Raw genomic sequence first — 18,045 nt, 5'->3', positions numbered from 1 at the left:
AGCAAAAATGGCAGATGCTGAGTGAGTGACATTAGCGTTTGAATGGAGAGGGACTGGCAAGCGGTTTTGGACTTAGCGTAGCAGCTGTGTGAGGAAAAAGAGATAGCAAAGACGATGTAAAGTGAGTTAACAGTGAACAATAAAACAAGCTTCTTAAGACACGGTGGCTTTATCTATTGTTAAGACTGTCGGTAAGTAAAAGGTGTTACAACTAGGGGTGTAACGCTACATTGATCTGGATTGATATATAATCCAGTACGATCCACGATCCAGTATTGTCGATGCAAAGTAAAAATATCGATGCATATTGTCTGTAAGATTCCCCTTTATTTTAGAGTCCCACTTTATTTTTTATTATTAAAAAGAATAGTTTGTTTTAATTTAAATGTCTGGAAGAGCACAGTAATAAAATTGTCAAATAATATTTTAGTTGCTTTTTTTTATTATGTAAATGTAACGAATACTAATAAAGAATTTAATAGGCATATGATAATGTCTCATATTAATCGCAGGCCCCTGAATTTAATCTACTCGAAAGCATATTGTGACAGACGTTAAGATATCCGTAAATATATAGTTTTCCGAAGAATCAATATAATTTGTATTGCGATAAAACTTGTGATTAACACCCATAGTTACAACGTGGTGAACTGAAGTGCACACAGAGACTAGAGTGTCAGGCACTCAGCACACCTTTTGGTTTAGTCAAATCGCACAATTTTTGCAGTTATGTAATCCCACATTGCGATTAGATTAATCGTGCAGCCCTACTGGTTAGTTATATCAGTTAGTTGTTTTTATATATTTATGATGTGCATTTCTCACAGTGGGGTTAATGCGCAAAGAGACGTTACCAATCTCATGGACCATGTAGTACTATGTATGAAAATGTTGTGTGTTGTTTGTAAAAGTTTTTTTTGTGTGTGTGTGTGTGTGTGAGAAACGCATTGAATGAGAAGGTGTGTCCAAACTTTTGCCCTGCACTGTGTGTGTATATAATAGCAGTAATCAGAGCAAAGGGTGGCTACTTTGAGGAATCTGAAATATAAGACATGTTTTCAGTTATTTCACACTTTTTTGTTAAGTGTATAATTCCATATGTGTTCATTCATAGTTTTGATGCCTTCAGTGAGAATCTACAATGTAAATAGTCATGAAAATAAAGGAAACTCATTGAATGAGAAGGTGTGTCCAAACTTTTGGCCTGTGTGTATATATATATATATATATATATATATATATATATATATATATATATATATATATATATATATATATATATATATATATATATATATATATATATATATATATATATATATATATATATGATTAAGAACTAGATCAGAGCTGCTTTGTTTATTTCTGCCGTTTTTGTTTTTAATGTCCTTTTCCAGGCCAGTACTCAGACTGATGCCATGGGAGTGCCTGTGTCCCGTCGACGTCAAATGAAGAACAAGTCGGTTCTGTGTCGGCCCTTCACTATGGACCAAGAGAGCATGTGCCAGCTGCCCGCACCTTCCACTGATTTAGCAGGTAACTACAAAAAACACTCGGAACAGGTTTGGGTAGTTTAGTGTTGTTACATTTTGTTCACACAGGACAGAGAGTGGCTGCACAGCTGGCTTTAGTTTCATGTGGACCATGTGTGCCATCCAGCAGCTTCCTGACAGTAAATTGGACTACAGAGTGTCCAAATACCGAGTGGACATAAAGTCCAATACAGACATTTGAAACCTCATGCATGAAGTATTTTAAATCTGTCTAGATTGTAGGGCTGTAACGATGAGCCAAACCTTCGGTTCGTATCACGATTTTTAACCCACGATTCGGGGGGGGAGAGAGAAGAAAAAATATTTTTTTATTAAATAACATTTGAAAAATAAAAAACTGAACACCAGAGAACAATATTAACTATGCAAATTATTAACAATATACCTAAGTAAAATAAAGAAATAGCCAAAGCTCTAACACTTCTGTTTTCTTTGTAACAAAATACTATTGAAAAACAAACCGAACTAAACTCCATTGTGGAGATGATTCAAGCATGTTGCAAATTCTTCTTCAATCAAGTTTAAAATTTACAAAGTCAATTAAATGGCTACTGTTTCACAGTACTGTGCAGGGTCCGAAATTAACACTTGCCCGTCTCCAAATGTGGGGGCGGGCTGACACACAAACACATAAACACTGGCGCACACACCAGCCACTGCCTTCTGTTTACTGATAACTAGTGTTTAACTCAGGCTAATTAATTAGCCCGTAAGGTGCGATTTTTGGCAGCCAGCCTTCCAAAAGAAAGCACAGGAGACGGAGTCTCAGTTCACCTGTCCGGGAGGCTCTGACGCACTTTCCGCACTCCCTGTCTGCGGACAGCTGTAGGCTGATGTTCTGTGCATAGACCTTTTTCACGGCAGACATGTTGACATGTCATAGTAGGAAAAGCACAGGTGTATTCAAAACCATTAGTGATGGCTGCATTCCACTTAGGAGAGGCCCTGGTATTGTGCATGCTGACTCACTGAAATAGCTTACTGGTACCCATGCAGCCACTATCCTGAAACTGCTTGCAGGAGTCCTCAGTGGCCCGCGGCGTGTATGTCCGAGCCGGTCTCCACCGCTTCCACCTGCAGGTTGTCAGCTGTGTGTCTGCCCTGGTGTAGGCTACTCTCGGACGGCCAATTTTTTAAGTCGCCGGTCCTCATCAATATAGTTTGTAGGGCTGGGGGATATGGAGAAAATCAAATATCACGATATTTTTGACCAAATATCTCTATCGATACAGAGACGATATTGTAGGGTTGACTATTGGTGCTTTCACAAAATATTTACACAATGAGATTTTTGATCAGTAATGTGGATATAATGACTAAGTGGGTAAAGGCAAATAATAGCACAGTTACCAGTCTGGTAAGTTCAGAAAATGACATCACTTTACTGTAATGCAGCCTTTAAAACCAGGAAAAGACAACAGTTAAGCCATATTACGATTCCCAAAATCTAAGACGATATCTAGTCTCATATCACGATATCGATATAATATTGATATATTGCCCAGCTCTAGTTTCATGTGTCACATAGCTCTCCACAAGCGGGGAAAAAAAGAGGAGCTTAAAGCGCAACTTACGATGTGATCTGGACGGGGAGGATAACTCTGGGAGTTGGAAGGGGAGTGTCGCGATTCTGCCTTCTCACAGCGCGACAGGTTCGTGGATCGGAGTGTCGCGCTTTCGGTTTCATATCGCAAATCGTTACAGCCCTTCTAGATTGAGATAACGTTTTCGCTTTTTATACCATCTTCTTCTTCTCTGTACGCACTCTGATGGTGCTGAACCTACAGTAAATCACCATTAAACATGGTCTCAATGCACTTTACAATTAAAAGAACACGTATATGAAACACTGCAACAAAACAATTCACTTCCTGCTCAGTGTGTGGAAAAATCGCTCCCAAACATCTCCTTGTGTTTATTGATCAAACCAAATCACTCGTAGTGGTGGAAGGTTAGATTTCACCACGAGACACTTAAAATGTTTTAATATTTTAATGTTTTCCGATGACACAGATTAGATGAGCCAATTAGAAATAAAAAGTTGAATTGTCACCTAAGCAAAAACAACTTTTTAACATAGTGCTTTGTGGAGTAAAATATTGAGCTTGTTTGTGCTTTGTTATTCTTAGAGTCCGCACAAGGTGGACAGTGATATGCTGGACTAATATTGATCTTTTATTAGGTATAGAACATCAGGCTGTTCTGCCAAGACAAAGATAACATTCTGCAGGAAAAATGTACATTTTCATAATGAAAAAAAATGGTTAACACTAATGGTACTAAATTGTGTTGCAAACCTTGACCTAACTAATACCCACAGCAAACAATAATAATAATAATAATAATAATAATAATACCTAGTTTTAGCAGCACTGATATAAGTAGCCATTGTCCCTCAGGACATGGCTGGTGTGCCTTTTGTAGGGTGTTTGTCACAACCCTCAACAGCATCTAATACATTTTCATTCTTGTTTTCTTTTGGTTAATTCAATTATTCGTTGTTCACAACTAGCTGTTTCAATAATTACACCAGCTCTGCTAGATAGCTCCTCGCAACCTGACCAGCCATCTGCGGAAGCTTCCACATCTCCGCCGCCATCGCCAAAACCTCAGGGAGAAACTCAGGGGTGTAAGGGCGTGCCAGCACGCCTAACCGGACGCCATTTCCTGGGCAGGAGGGAGACTGACTCTGACTGCAAGGTCTGCTGCTCACAATACAAGAGGAAGAGGGTGGAGGAAGAAGAGCAGGAGGAGGAGAAGAAGAAGAAGCAGAAGGTGGAGGAGGCTGAGGAGCCAGAGAGGAAAACAGAAGAAGAGTCAGAGGAGGCAAAGGGAGTACAGTCCCATGATGGGGAGAGAAAAGAGGGCGAGCACTCCGAAACGAAGCATTGTGAGCAGCAGAGTGGGACATTGTGGAGTAAGACGTCGTATTACTGTAAGACGTGTTCAGGAGAGCCCAGTCTCTGTCCTGTGCCCTGTTTTGAACTCTACCACACCAGACTCATCTACAAAACCCCTCCTGAAATGGAAACGCAAGGTGAGCCTTCTGAATAACAAAACACGTTTTTTATATATATATATATATATATATATAAACAATCAAATAGTAAAGAAAATACGTTAACACTTTACTTGAAGGTATCTACATAAAAGTGACATGACACTGTCATGAACACATGAACCCTAACCATAACTTGTCATGACAAAAACCAAATGACACTTACTAAAAGAAGCGTTATGTAATAAACGTTTATGACTTGTTTATAATGTTTATGACACGTTCATGACCGTGTAGGGCTGTGCAATTAATCAAAATGTAATCGTGATTATGATTTCGGCTGCCAGGGATCACAAAAACGGAATAATCGAGAAAAAGGATTATATCGCTCATTACGTTTTGCAAGTAAACTCTTATTTTCTCTTGTGTTCTGAATGAAAAAATAAAGTTTTAATAGGAAAAGTATTCATGCAAAGTTACTGTTGATTTATTTAACTTTTTCCACTGTTTTTTAAGTTCAATAATTACAACATCTTTCCAGAAGTCAACGAGTAATCGTGTTAAATTATCGTGATTTCAATATTGACCGAAATAATCGTGATTATATTTTTTCCCATAATCGAGCAGCCCTATGACCATATGTAGATACCTTCAAGTAAAGTGTTACCGAAAATACTTTTTTATCATTTGTGTCGCAGCTGTGTCCACTATTTAAGGCTTTTTATTTTGTCAACAGTGTGTGTAATAGACTCCAACTAATGTTAATGCTATTATAATCAGATTAACTACAACGATGCATTGACATGAGCTGTTGACATCGACTTCTTAAGAGGGCCGAGTGTATCACCTGAGTTTTTCTCTTCACAGCCTCCTGACGTGCTGACACGAGGAGCGGTCTTCTACCACGGCCCCCGGACAAAAAGATGAAACGACTGCAGGTTTAACCGTTTGTTTAAGTTTAACCCAAACTTAAGATAGCAGTATTTATGCAGAACTTTCATGTGTGTGTGTGTTGTGTGTGTGTGTGTGTGTGTGTGTGTGTGTGTGTGTGTGTGTGCGGGCGCGCGCGTGAATGGTCTTTAACTGATGGACTAATGGTCAAGGCAAGATTGAGATACTTCCTTAAGTGCTTCACTGACCTACAACACGGGACTGTAAAAATGTAGTAACATTTATTTTTACCTCAATTAATAAGTGTCATGAACATGGCATTAAAACTGATCCCGATCATGGTACATTTGTCAAGTGTCTTTTAAAAGTATGAATCTAATGTTTCGTACACTTGATTTGTGTTTGTTGTGTTAACGGACTGTGCTGCCACTTTATTTCCGGTGGGTTCTTAGACGCACACACGTATGTTTTTACCACCACCATATCCCATTATGGGATGCCACTTTACATTTCAGGTGGCTGAAACGTCATTCACTGTTTGACTAGCAGTGATGACACCTGTCCTACAGTATGCAACCTGATCCTTACATTTATTAAGAACACTTGTGCCTACCTGCCTGCCCAGATGCAGCCCCTGGAAACATGTATTGCACTGTACAGGTTTCTTATGAAGGGTGGGGGGATACCACATTGTTTAGGTCAAACCAATTTCTCATAAGTTTTTGAAATTGGCTCCTAAACATATGCAATATACAATGGGCAAACCCATTGATGCTAAAATCAAACTCAAAATGTCATGGAGCTGGATTCAAGCTACTGTGCTGCGAAATATGCTACTACTTTGAACAAAATACTTTTTCGTTTTATGGGATTTTCGCCCCAGTGTAGATAAACTATGTAACTTCTGTCCAAATATGGCACCACACTAAATTAAGTTATCTCATTAAATATTCGTAATAATCCATCTGAAATTCTGCTGTTGGTCTTTTATGCAGTGTTTTAAAGGAGATGGACTTGAAGGCAATGACATAGGAAATGACAGCACAGTTGTTGTAGAAATCAACAATTTTCCCTCAGAGGGGCAGTCAGACCCAATGGATGATCTTAGGTGAAGGTCATTTAGTATGGGTTTACTCTCTGCTAAATTGACCAGAGGGCGAGTTGACCAAACTAGGAGATAAAGTGTACCATTCTCGATAAACGTTTATAAATGAAGGTTTCAGCCTGGTGCCCAACCTCTAACTATAGATGCACCTATCGACTAAAATCTGCAATCACTTGGAGTGTCTGAGTGAGAAAAAAAGCCTTTCATTTGGATGTTTAGTTATCCTGTTTGTCTCGCTGCATGTTAGGTATTATTATGAATGTGCGATGTATGTTTAAAAGTATCATTCCTTGCTGTACCTCACTACTGATGCTGTCATGTGAACCAAGGTTGACTTCAGTTCATCCGTGTGCTGGCTGAGCTTGGTTGACATTTAAATTGTTTCCAGGGCTGTATTACATCACTCATAAATGCGTTACTGTTTACTTCTTTTGCAACCTACTGTCTGTTGTAAGTTTTTGGAATGTTTTCTCCACTGTTCACTGCATGTTTTTATTTGTTTGTTAATTATAACACTGACCAACATGAGATTGTGAAATCATGTTGCATTACAGCTTTTTGTTTGTTTTAAAAGAATATTGTCAACACCTAAAAATAATGGTTTTGTTAAATGCAAAGACAATGTGAATAAATTGAATTTGTGAATACAATTTTGTTTGTGTTATATTTCTTGGGTTTTTGGGTAGGTAAAATCTAAGTTCATAATGACCCACCCATTTGAATCTTAGACACATCAGTCGAAACCAAACTATCGAGTAGCTATTACTAAGTCACCTTTGAAACCATTTATTCTTGAGTAACAAAAGGCTGCGATCATTTTTAAGATGTTTACTGTAGTAAGCTGCAAAAGCTGCCTCTATGATAATCAGACTGTATCCAAGACATGAACTCCACAAGACCAAAGTTAAGTTAAATTCAGTAACCGAGCAACTTCCAAACAGCAGTTTGAAGCTGCAGACAGACAAGGAAACCAGCCAAGCTTAGTTTTTACATATGCATACCTGAAATGAATACAATGCAATACGTAAACAAATAATTACAGATACAAATACAAGCAAAGATTTAAAAGTGAAGGGGAAATTCTTCCGTAGGTGTCCGATGTAACACTGTCAGGGCTACTGTTGGTTAAATGAATGTGAGAATAGATTTTTATTATTTATTTTTTTTATTTTTAAATAAGTAAATGTTTTTCTTGACCTAAAGCTCTGCTGTTTGCTTTGCGGGAGTAAAGAAATCCCTGGAATCTGTAGACATGTCAACAGATCTTCATGATGTAATAATAGTTGTACTTTTCAGGTCTAAGGTCATGTGTTCCCATAAACAAAAGATGCCTTCAAAAGTGAACCTGTTGATGCATCTGAATGCACATACATTTACATAGATTCACTTATTAATGAAGTGCTACAGCTGTTTGGTAAAACAATCTTTAAATTGTAATCAGTGATTGCTACAACACAAAGGTTCTATGTGTATCCTTTTAGCAACACCCATTTATTATGAGAGCTGAAGGGTCTAAATATTTTTGTTTTTCATTTTGACATTACAGATTAACATAACAAAGTGACTTACATAGCATGGCCATGATGACGACGATACATATATGGTGTACTGTATATCTTTTCAAAATGTGTTTTGTTAGGACCTTTCAGCAGCAAGAAAAAAAAATACACATGTACTGACGTGTCACTTATAAATTTTCCTCTTTTACCATTTTTTGTGAGACTGTAGGATGTTTATTTGTCTTATCTGTGTTTTGTTTCTTTTTCTCCTTTTGGCAAATTTGTTTGCAACTAAATATTTTCAATTAAAAAATGAAAAGTTCTTGATTGTCTTACTGTATCTATTTCATTAATATTTAACCCATTTCAATATTTTGCCCATCTCTCGTTCTCTCTCCTCATTTACTTCTCCCTCCCTCCCCCAGCTCCGTCTCTGTTTTCAGTTAGCTCACCTGCAGGAGAGGAGAAGGTGAAGGTGTTGATTGTGCCGGTCCCAGTACCGGTCTTCATTCCAGTGCCTATGAACATGTACTCCCAGCACACACCTGTTCCAATGGCTATGCCTGTGCCCGTACGTTCCATTACATGAGTAATTCTATGAATTCAGAATGATTCATGTACTTTGTATTGGCTATTTGCTGCAGCGAATCAAATGTTAACTTGTTTCTGCTGTTTGTTACAGGTTCCAGTACCTATGGTAGTACCACCACAGAAAAAGGACATGAAAGATGCAGCGGTCCAGTCAGAGCCTTTGGCTGTGGAGGAAGAAAAACCGAAAGATAGGCCTGTTTACAGTGCAGGTGAGGGCAGCTTTTGTCCTGATTTTTATGTGTTTGAGTCATTTAAGGCTTGAGATACAGTATGTCTGCTACATTAATCAATGAAATATCAAAAGCTTAATTACCCAAATTTTTATTTTTGTGTCTGCTACAGACCAGAGCAGATCTTACAGTGGAGATATGAATACAGAGGTTGTTACTCCCATAACCCGTGAAGAAAAAGCAGTACAAGCCGACCTGCCACTTACTGTGAGTTCAGAGAGGAGCCCAGAGTCGACTGTTCCCTTACTTAATACCCAGCCAGAGAGGAGCCCAGAGTCGACTGTTCCCCTACTTAATACCCAGCCAGAGAGGAGCCCAGAGTCGACTGTTCCCCTACTTAATACCCAGCCAGAGAAGAGCCCAGAGACGACTGTTCCCCTACTTAATACCCAGCCAGAGAGGAGCCCAGAGTCGACTGTTCCCCTACTTAATACCCAGCCAGAGAGGAGCCCAGAGTCGACTGTTCCCCTACTTAATACCCAGCCAGAGAAGAGCCCAGAGTCGACTGATCCCCAACTTAGTACCCAGCCAGAGAGGAGCCCAGAGTCAACTGATCCCCAACTTAGTACCCAGCCAGAGGAGACCACGGCAACAAGCGACCCACCTACCACCAGTGCTGAGCATCAACCCCCCTCCTCTCCAATGATGGACTTGGAGACTGACATCCCGTCTGGTGAGACATCCTGTAACTTAAAGTGAACACCCAAATGAATCTGTTTGAAAAAAAAACTGGATAACATGTAGTCGCTACAACTTTTGTGTTTCTAACAGAATCGTTGGATCAGACATCAGTTGCTCCACAGCGAGGAGTGAAGAGGCCCAGAGAAGGTTTCCCCAGCCGGAAACGAGTACGATAGCTCAGCAGTCTTTCTTTTATCCATTTTATCAGCCTCGGATTGAAAAGCTTACTGACTTTAGGTTTTAGCTCTCTAGCTGTAGGAAACCTTTTCAACAAAGAGTGCCCTGTTCTTTGATTTGTTATGACATTCTTGATTTTAACATGTATTTATAGAACCAGAAAGTTTTCAAATACGCCCAGTATTAGCCTAAAAGTGCATTTTCTGCTCACAGTCAACCTTTTAGTCGTGTCAACAGCTATCCCACATGACCCAGTATTCATTGCATTTCCATCCATCCAGGGTCGAAGGCGAACTGTTGCATCAACCCGCAGTGCAGTGGTGACTCCAGCCGCCTCTAAACTGGACCACCTGTATGGAGTTAAAGCCTGGAAGAGCTGGGTCCAACAACGAAACAAGCACCAGAGAGAATGTGAGCCTCAGTTCTCTTTATATTCAAGTTTTAAGTTAGAATATCTCTTCCTCTGAGCCATCGATTGGTTTTGTTTACATCCCTTTTTTATTTCATTCTATGCCCGTTGAGTTTCATGTTCTCTTCCCCTGTAGCCAATCCAGTGGATATTAAAGAAGACATCCTTCAGTGTGACTCTGCTGAGCTCAGCTATGCTCTGTCTTGCTTCATCCGAGAAGTGAGACGGCCCAATGGAGAGACCTACAGCCCAGACAGCATCTTCTACCTCTGTCTGGGGATACAGCAGGTAACGCACACATGTTGTGTCACAGGTTTCCATCTTGATTCTAATAGTGTGTTTCTTATTGATTCCTTCTTTCCTGTCTCCCTCTCTTTGGACAGTATCTGTTCATGGAGGGCCGCATAGAAAACATCTTTAACGACCCGCTGTACAGTCAGTTTGCTACCAAGATCAGTGGGATGCTGCACCTCTGGAAACCTAAACTACTACCTAATGGTATGATTGCTGACATGAAGTCCTAATCCCTCAGATTTTCATGTAATCACACCCTAATTTGATACTGGTTTTTTTTTGTTTTGTTTTTTGCAATAGATATTCAATGTATTTACCATTATCTTTCTATATAGACGTTTTTGGTTGGTAGTGGTGGGAGTCTGCCATTCCAGTGACAGATTCAGATTACCTACAACTTTAGAGCTGCACTAATCAATATTTTGATATTAACAATGTGTCACAAGACTACATATAATGTAATCACCCAACTCTGCGGTTCCTCTCAGCTCTACAGAGCGTTTTAATGCCTTTCAACTCATTGTTTTGGTTTTATGGCCCACAACTTTCCCGTTTTGGTTCAGGCTCACTGCTCTCATCAGCATTGTTTATAGAAGCAGCAACAGGAAGCTCTGAGAAACCCACTGCACATTACCTGCCTAGCACCAAACAGCAAGGTGCTGCCAGCTGGTGAACACAGTGGATTTAGCTGTTTAGCACCTATCACAGCATGCAGTTAAGCGAAAGGCATGGAAGCACCCTAAACAGGTGGCCAGTCAACACCCGTGGGCACTTTAGAGCCTCCGATTCACTCAGCTCTTTGCCTGCCTCCTCTTTCCTCCTCAAGGTGGTACTGTTTCCTCCCGTATTGTGGAGTCCTACCTATGGGAGTGTAAGCAGCTGGGCGCCTACTCCCCCATAGTGTTGCTCAACACACTGCTCTTCTTCTGCACAAAGAACTTCCGCTTCACCACGCTGGCGCAGCATCAAAGCCTCTCCTTCACCAACTTTACTCGACACTCCAAACCCTGCAACCGAGCCGGCAAAGTCCACTACCTCCGATACCAGAGAAGCAGCGCTGCCACACCCCACACAGGTGGGTGTTGTTAAATAATGCCTGTATGTCTTTTTAAATTGAAGTCGGAATGATAGTAGTTTGTCCATGCAGCTTTGCTTTTGAGCAGTGGCTTACATTTTTCAAACTCACCATATTTAGTACAAAATATCTGGTATCAGTAACTTCACATCCAAAACTATTGGTATCAGCCTTCATCTGGTATCAGTATGTTTTTATCCCTTGTGTTGTCTTCCGTCGACCATGAACTTGTTGTCCATCCAGGTCAGAAGTGAATTAGAATTTTTGGTGCTTTTTCCAGCATTTTCGGTTGTTTTTTTTATGCTTTTGACACTTTTTAAAACGTTTTTGTCACTTATTTCAACGTTTTATTTTTAAATTCATGGTCAATAAACCTAATTGATATGACATTATACCAATTTTTTGAGTTAAAAAAGCAGAAATTATGAATTATTTTTTACTAATAGTTAAGATCAAAGGATGTTGAGTGAATCACAGACTGGTTTATGTCAAAGTTTAGTCACAATACTGTTTTAAAACCATTTAAACATGTTTATAAAATTGAATAAAACCCCAAAAAAATCATTAATTTTACATGCAAAGATCGTTGTATGGGTTCGATACAACGTACATCCATGCATCCATGTTATTTTTGGACATTTTGGTTCACAGAAACCCATATTTCTGATATAAAAACTTTGAAAACGGGTCAAATTTAACCCTTGGACAACACAAGGGTCATACATCAGCTTCGTCGTATTTCTAGACATCAAAACCAGATTCATAAATTGTCCCTAAAAGCATAATGTGTTTGGAAATAGACGGTGAATGTTACGGATAACTGAATAAACAACGAATAACTGAGTTGTGGTACTTATTTTTTGTTTTTAGAGCGATACAGAAAAAGGCAGGGAGAGGAAGAGGGAGACCTAGAGATGTTTGAAAATGTCGCCAATCCTCTACACTGTCCCGTCAGACTCTATGAGTTCTACCTCTCCAGATGGTGAGACACACACACACACACACACACATACACACACATTAATAGGCCCCTATATGAAAGAACTAATAAAACTGAACAAACGTTTTGTCTTCTCTGTCCTCTTATTCTCTAACAGCCCTGAGTCGGTAAAGAGTAGGTCTGACCTGTTTTTTCTGCAGCCTGAACAGTTTGTGCACCCTCAAAGGTCAGACTCCGTCTTCCAACATTAAAGAAACCCAGTGACGAAAAGTGTCATTTATTACACTGCCATGTTGTATATTCACACTATTAAAATGAATCCATCTGATGGAAGGGAAAATGTTACTTTCTCTGCTGTTTGTGGACAACAATGTGCAAAGGTATCTCTTGATATGAAAACTTTAATGAAGAAATATCTTTCAAATTTCTTTTCCATTTCTGACCTCAACAGTTCCCACTGGTACACCTTTCAACCGTTAGAGGGCGCCACTCTACAAAGCATGCTCACGCGCATCCTGGCCGTCAGAGAGGTTCACCAGGAACATGAAGCAGCCCAACATCAGTCCCCAGCCACCGCTGATAATGACAGTTTACAGTGATATGGAGCTCTGCCTATTCACACCCTGCTTATGATCTTCTCTGCAACGGAAACCTTCGCCAATGCTGAACAGTTCTCAGTGAATTGCAGCCGTAGGTACGCCCATCAGTCATTCAGACGAAGATTGACGGGTCTCTGAAAAAGGAAGACCAAACAAAGACACAATGAAAGGGGACCCATTGTCACAAAGAGACAAACTTAAAGAACGTTACAAAAAAGTGTGGGATCGTTGTATTTAGTAACCTCAGTAGTTCCCCACATAAACGCACAATGAGTTTACAAACATCCAATACTCTAAAATATGAAAAAGGGAGTACATTGTTCTTTTCTCATCGTGTCACACCAGAGTGATATTTCTCATTTCTCTCATGTGGTTTGTTAAGTTTTTTTTAAAGTTTTTTTTTTTACTATCAGTAATGGTCCATGCCAAGCCTGTCAAATTAACTTTTTATTTCAAAAAGCAGACTTCTGCAATACTAAACCGGTATGAGCAGCAAACTGAGAACAGCCGGTTGTTGACGAGAGTTTACATCCATTAAGCACTGTCGGATCTGTTTGTTAAGGGGTTTAAATGAGTATTTACTTGTACGGTATACGTTTTAAAGTCTGATACTGGTATTTAAAGCAACACTGCGTAACATTGTTTATTTTTTTGCAATTTTTCGCCCCTACAGTTTCAGAGTTTAATTCACTTCTACACTGCTGTCATAATATGGTCAGCTGTACATATGCATTTGTTATGATTACATAACTTAGAAAAGAAACTTTAATCTTATTCATCACATACAATTTGACTGCACAGTGTAGTGAAATTAAATTAGGGCATTGAACCCATCCTAAGTATTAGGAGCAGTGGACAGCTAAACATAAAATGACAAAAATTACCAGTCGAAATCTAACATAGTCAAGATGAAAAAAAAAAAAGACAGCATTTTAAGTCAGTTTAAATCATTAAAATTTTTTTTTTAAGCTGTTATTTTAAGGTAAATAGTTCTGCAATGTTGCTTTGATGAATTGCTTTTAAATTTCAAAATCTGAAAAGAATGACATCCTGAGCAGGTTCTGTAATTTTATTATTTATACATAGCTTTTATACATTTATACAAGCTTAAAAAAGTCACTTAGTTCAGGTGAAGCACTTCCAACAGACATCCAGTGTAGTTATGATAAATTAAACATTAAATATGTAGTTTATCGAACTGCATCACATTCATCACGTTGGCGGTGAATGACATTGACTGGATGACATCTGGCATTTATTTAAAAAGCCAATATCTGACTCAATATGTTGTTAAACCAGTATACTGTATATCAGTGTAACCCTTGTACTAATAGAGGAGACTCGCAGTTCCTCTCATCCTTTGTTTTATTATTAATATGTAGTTATCTGATATTATGTTGTTCCCCTTTTTGAGTCTTCGTCCTGTGTGGCCTTATTTCCCGACAATTTTCCCTTCTCCACTTGTTTCTCTCCAGTATTCCCTCACATACTTTCACTTATTCCCTCTGGAGGTAAAGTGGAGGAGTGGCTCATCACAACCCACATCCATATTAATGCAGTGCATATAATCTACTCCAGTCTAAATCATGAAGCTGAGATACATTTACTGACCACCATAATTATGAATGGGAGTGTTATAATTATAGTTACAATAGGACGTTTTCTCTCCATATGCATTCCCTGTATGTATTCCTGTCCCCTTTAAAGGTCCCATGGCATGAGCATTTCACTTTATGAGGTTTTTTTAACATTAATGTGCGTTCCCCCAGCCTGCCTATGGTCCCCCAGTGGCTAGAAATGGTGATAGGTATAAACCGAGCCCTGGGTATCCTGCTCTGCCTTTGAGAAAATGAAAGCTCAGATGGGCCGATCTGGACCTTGCTCCTTATGAGGTCATAAGGAGCAAGGTTACCTCCCCTTTCTCTGATTTGCCCGCCCAGAGAATTTGGCCCATCCACGAGAAAGAGAGAGACATCATGGCTTGCAAACGAGCAAAGTGGCAGTTGGTCAAAGCCACACCACCCTCCACCTTGCCCCTCTCCTCCTCAATAGCATTTAAAGCTACAGACACAGAAATGGCACATCCTAAGGAAAGCTCATTGTGGGACTGGCTCTAGTGGCTGTAATTCTGTACCAATGCTGAATTTCAGGAAAGAGACTTCAGATACAGTGTTAGGGGACCACTGAGGCCTATAGAAAAGCTTCCAAAAAGCAGCATGTCATGGTAACTTTAACTTTAATCTTTTCTCCTCTTGTTGTTATCTTCCACTTGCCTTTCCCTAATTTGAAAAATGGAACTGGAAGAATTTGGATGAGCAGCAGACAAGTCAAAGTACTAGCAACAAAATACTTTTCCTAACCCTTGAGGTTTCCTGTATTATAACTAATAGTGTGTATGGTTTGTGGTATAGTATGATTGTCAAAAACAAGTATTATGACAATGTGCCTACGATATTTACCATTGTGTCAGCACTGGTACATTTGTTCATTTGTTCAGTGGTACAATTCAATTTATCTATTCAAAATCATAGTCTGTTGCATATTACAGCTGCAATAGACCTTTTGATTTTGAATGGATTGTAGACTTTGATTCTTAGTTGGCGTATAGATAGTCCAGGTGACTCAGGACACAGACATAATATGGAAAACATGGTTGGTCCATAGGGTTGCTGCTCAACCATGTCACACAGCTTGAGAACCAAACATGTCTGGACATACTGAACATTAATGCCTATACATCTTATAATGTCCATTTAACATCACTGACTGAATTTTGGATCATCATTTTTTAAGTTTTTATTTTAAACAAAAAAACGTTCCTATTATGATTCTGCCGGTTGACCAGAAAAGTAAATATGTAAGTTAGAAAGTTGAGATTTAATGAAAATATTACCATTTGTTGTTTTGTGGACTCCACTACCCACAATACCATGTGATAACACCATATGTGTTATGTGTTAATTGCTACTTGGATCTATTTTGTTGTTTTAGCGGTTATGTTTTTGTCATGAAGGCCAGGGTGCCTTTACTTTTGCCTCAACATTAAGCATTCACCGTATTGACTGACGCATTATCCAAACAGAGTTCTCTAAATGTTTTGAACATACTGTAACACACAAAGGAAATATTACAGTCGTAATATTATCACCGCTGTCCGAAGCTCCCATCTGATGATTGTTGAGAAAGAACAGGTCATATGTTTTATTGTCATACACAAAATGCTGTATTTCCATTAGGTATTACAAATTCAACTTTTCTTCTTTCCTTTGCTTGATTGCAAGGCAAAGCATTTATAATGAAAGCATGATAAAAAAATGAAATGTGATGTTGAGAGTGTAATTGAAATTTGTGCAGTTTTAAAACACTGATTCATAAAATGTGCAAGGGTCTTTGGTGTGTATGTGTTTGACTGTGTTCAAGATCAGTATATTTCTCACTTTAAGGTAATGTATCAGTTATGTATATAATCAGGGATAGGGGAAATTAGGCCATTATTATTAGATTTTCTCATTTTTAATATGTTAAACTCCTATTGTGTGGTCTCCCAGTCTCCCTAATAGGTAGCAGGGTCCTAAAGTGGTTTCAGAGAAGTGGTCGAGCTAAGGACTACATTTCTCATCTGCTGAACACTGCTGATAATGTATTTAATTACTAGAGCTGCAAAGATTGTCAACTAATAAATTCATCAGCAGCTATTTTAATAATCGGTTTGAGTCTTTCTTTTTTTTTTTTTTTTTACAAAAAATCTAAACTTCTCTGATTCCAGATTCTTAAATGTGAATATTTTCTAGTTTCTTCGTTCTGTGATGGTAAACTGAATATCTTTGAGTTGTGGACAAAACAAGACATTTGAGGACGTCATCTTGGGCTTCGGAAAACAGTGATTGAAATTTTTCACCTCCTTTATTAAATGAATGAATGAATTTATGAAATTTAGCATAGGCCTAGTCTACGGGTATTTTACAAAAACGTAGCCTTTTCGGATCCTTTGGAAAACTCCTTCCAGGGTGAAGGATTTCCAGAAACGTATTAGTGTTGACACGGCGCACTCTGTCTACATGTCAACACTATGTATAACGATATTAAAGGTCTTGCGTTTGTTTTGTTTTATATTATTATTATTTTGTATTTTAACAGAAATATGTATTTACACTTGAAAGATTGAAAATACGTAATAGACAGTTGAGCTTGATAGGACAAACCATATATTTATTTCTTGGAATAGCTTGTATCTCATTTAATATATTAATTTAACATTTTCTGTAATTGTATTTAGTTTTTTATTACTAACTTAAAAATCCCAATATAAGTTATTCATAAAGGTTGAAGGCAAAGGATGAATGATGTCAACAATGATCAGAGTAATTCTGACATATTTAATATCACCCTCATCATGGACTTTCCCTTGTGCAAGTTACCATCCAAAAAGAACTCAATATCCACTTTAATGTGGGCAGATGATATTCTCTCCATTCAGAGGCTTGCAGGAAACGGAAAACAGATTTAAAAGATTAATACCTTTCCGTGATCATTTCTGTCTGCATGTAAACTAAGGAAATAGGAACAGGAATTTTGATATCATAATGAGGTATGTGTTGATATCTACATGATGTCTACCCATTCTGAATGTTTTTGATGTTTGCCCCCCTGTATGATAGGATAAAAGGAAATTAAATTTTTTTGCATAAATTCAAAAGACACATACAACAGCTACTTTGGAGAAGTGCAGTGTAATTCGAGTATCACATACAGATTTTATCTTCTGGGGACAACGGAAAATAGATCAGCAGACTCAAATCACTCAACTCCAAACACTCCTAAATTATTATCTCAGTGGATAGGCTACTCCTTTGGAAACCTCTTTCTTCAAACACAAGGCCATGAACACTATTTGATAACTCTTTCTAAAAAGTACAATTTCAGAATTATCAATTGTTTTCTCTCCCCAGTATTCTGGAATTGGGAATTTCAAAGGACTAAAAAGATGGAGTAATTGCAATCTC

General features: G+C 38.5%; 1 protein-coding gene across 1 annotated transcript in view; it reads left to right on the top strand.

Annotated features, from left to right (window-relative positions):
* Positions 1 to 13,903, top strand: part of LOC120549257 (zinc finger MYM-type protein 4-like) — a 28,053-nt gene extending 14,150 nt beyond the window's left edge. The window contains exons 17-28 of the mRNA XM_039786013.1: positions 1,351 to 1,536; positions 8,472 to 8,617; positions 8,729 to 8,846; positions 8,980 to 9,540; positions 9,639 to 9,715; positions 10,007 to 10,136; positions 10,271 to 10,422; positions 10,518 to 10,632; positions 11,255 to 11,503; positions 12,374 to 12,485; positions 12,601 to 12,669; positions 12,895 to 13,903. Of these exons, the coding sequence (XP_039641947.1) occupies positions 1,351 to 1,536; positions 8,472 to 8,617; positions 8,729 to 8,846; positions 8,980 to 9,540; positions 9,639 to 9,715; positions 10,007 to 10,136; positions 10,271 to 10,422; positions 10,518 to 10,632; positions 11,255 to 11,503; positions 12,374 to 12,485; positions 12,601 to 12,669; positions 12,895 to 13,042 (2,063 nt within the window). The 3' untranslated portion in view covers positions 13,043 to 13,903. The remainder of the gene's footprint in view (positions 1 to 1,350; positions 1,537 to 8,471; positions 8,618 to 8,728; positions 8,847 to 8,979; positions 9,541 to 9,638; positions 9,716 to 10,006; positions 10,137 to 10,270; positions 10,423 to 10,517; positions 10,633 to 11,254; positions 11,504 to 12,373; positions 12,486 to 12,600; positions 12,670 to 12,894) is intronic.
* Positions 13,904 to 18,045: the final 4,142 nt, after the last annotated feature.

Source organism: Perca fluviatilis, chromosome 20, assembly GCF_010015445.1.
Source record: "Perca fluviatilis chromosome 20, GENO_Pfluv_1.0, whole genome shotgun sequence".
Classification (NCBI taxonomy): domain Eukaryota; kingdom Metazoa; phylum Chordata; class Actinopteri; order Perciformes; family Percidae; genus Perca; species Perca fluviatilis.
Note: the sequence above shows the minus strand (reverse complement) of the source record. Positions and strands in the feature narration are given on the sequence as shown.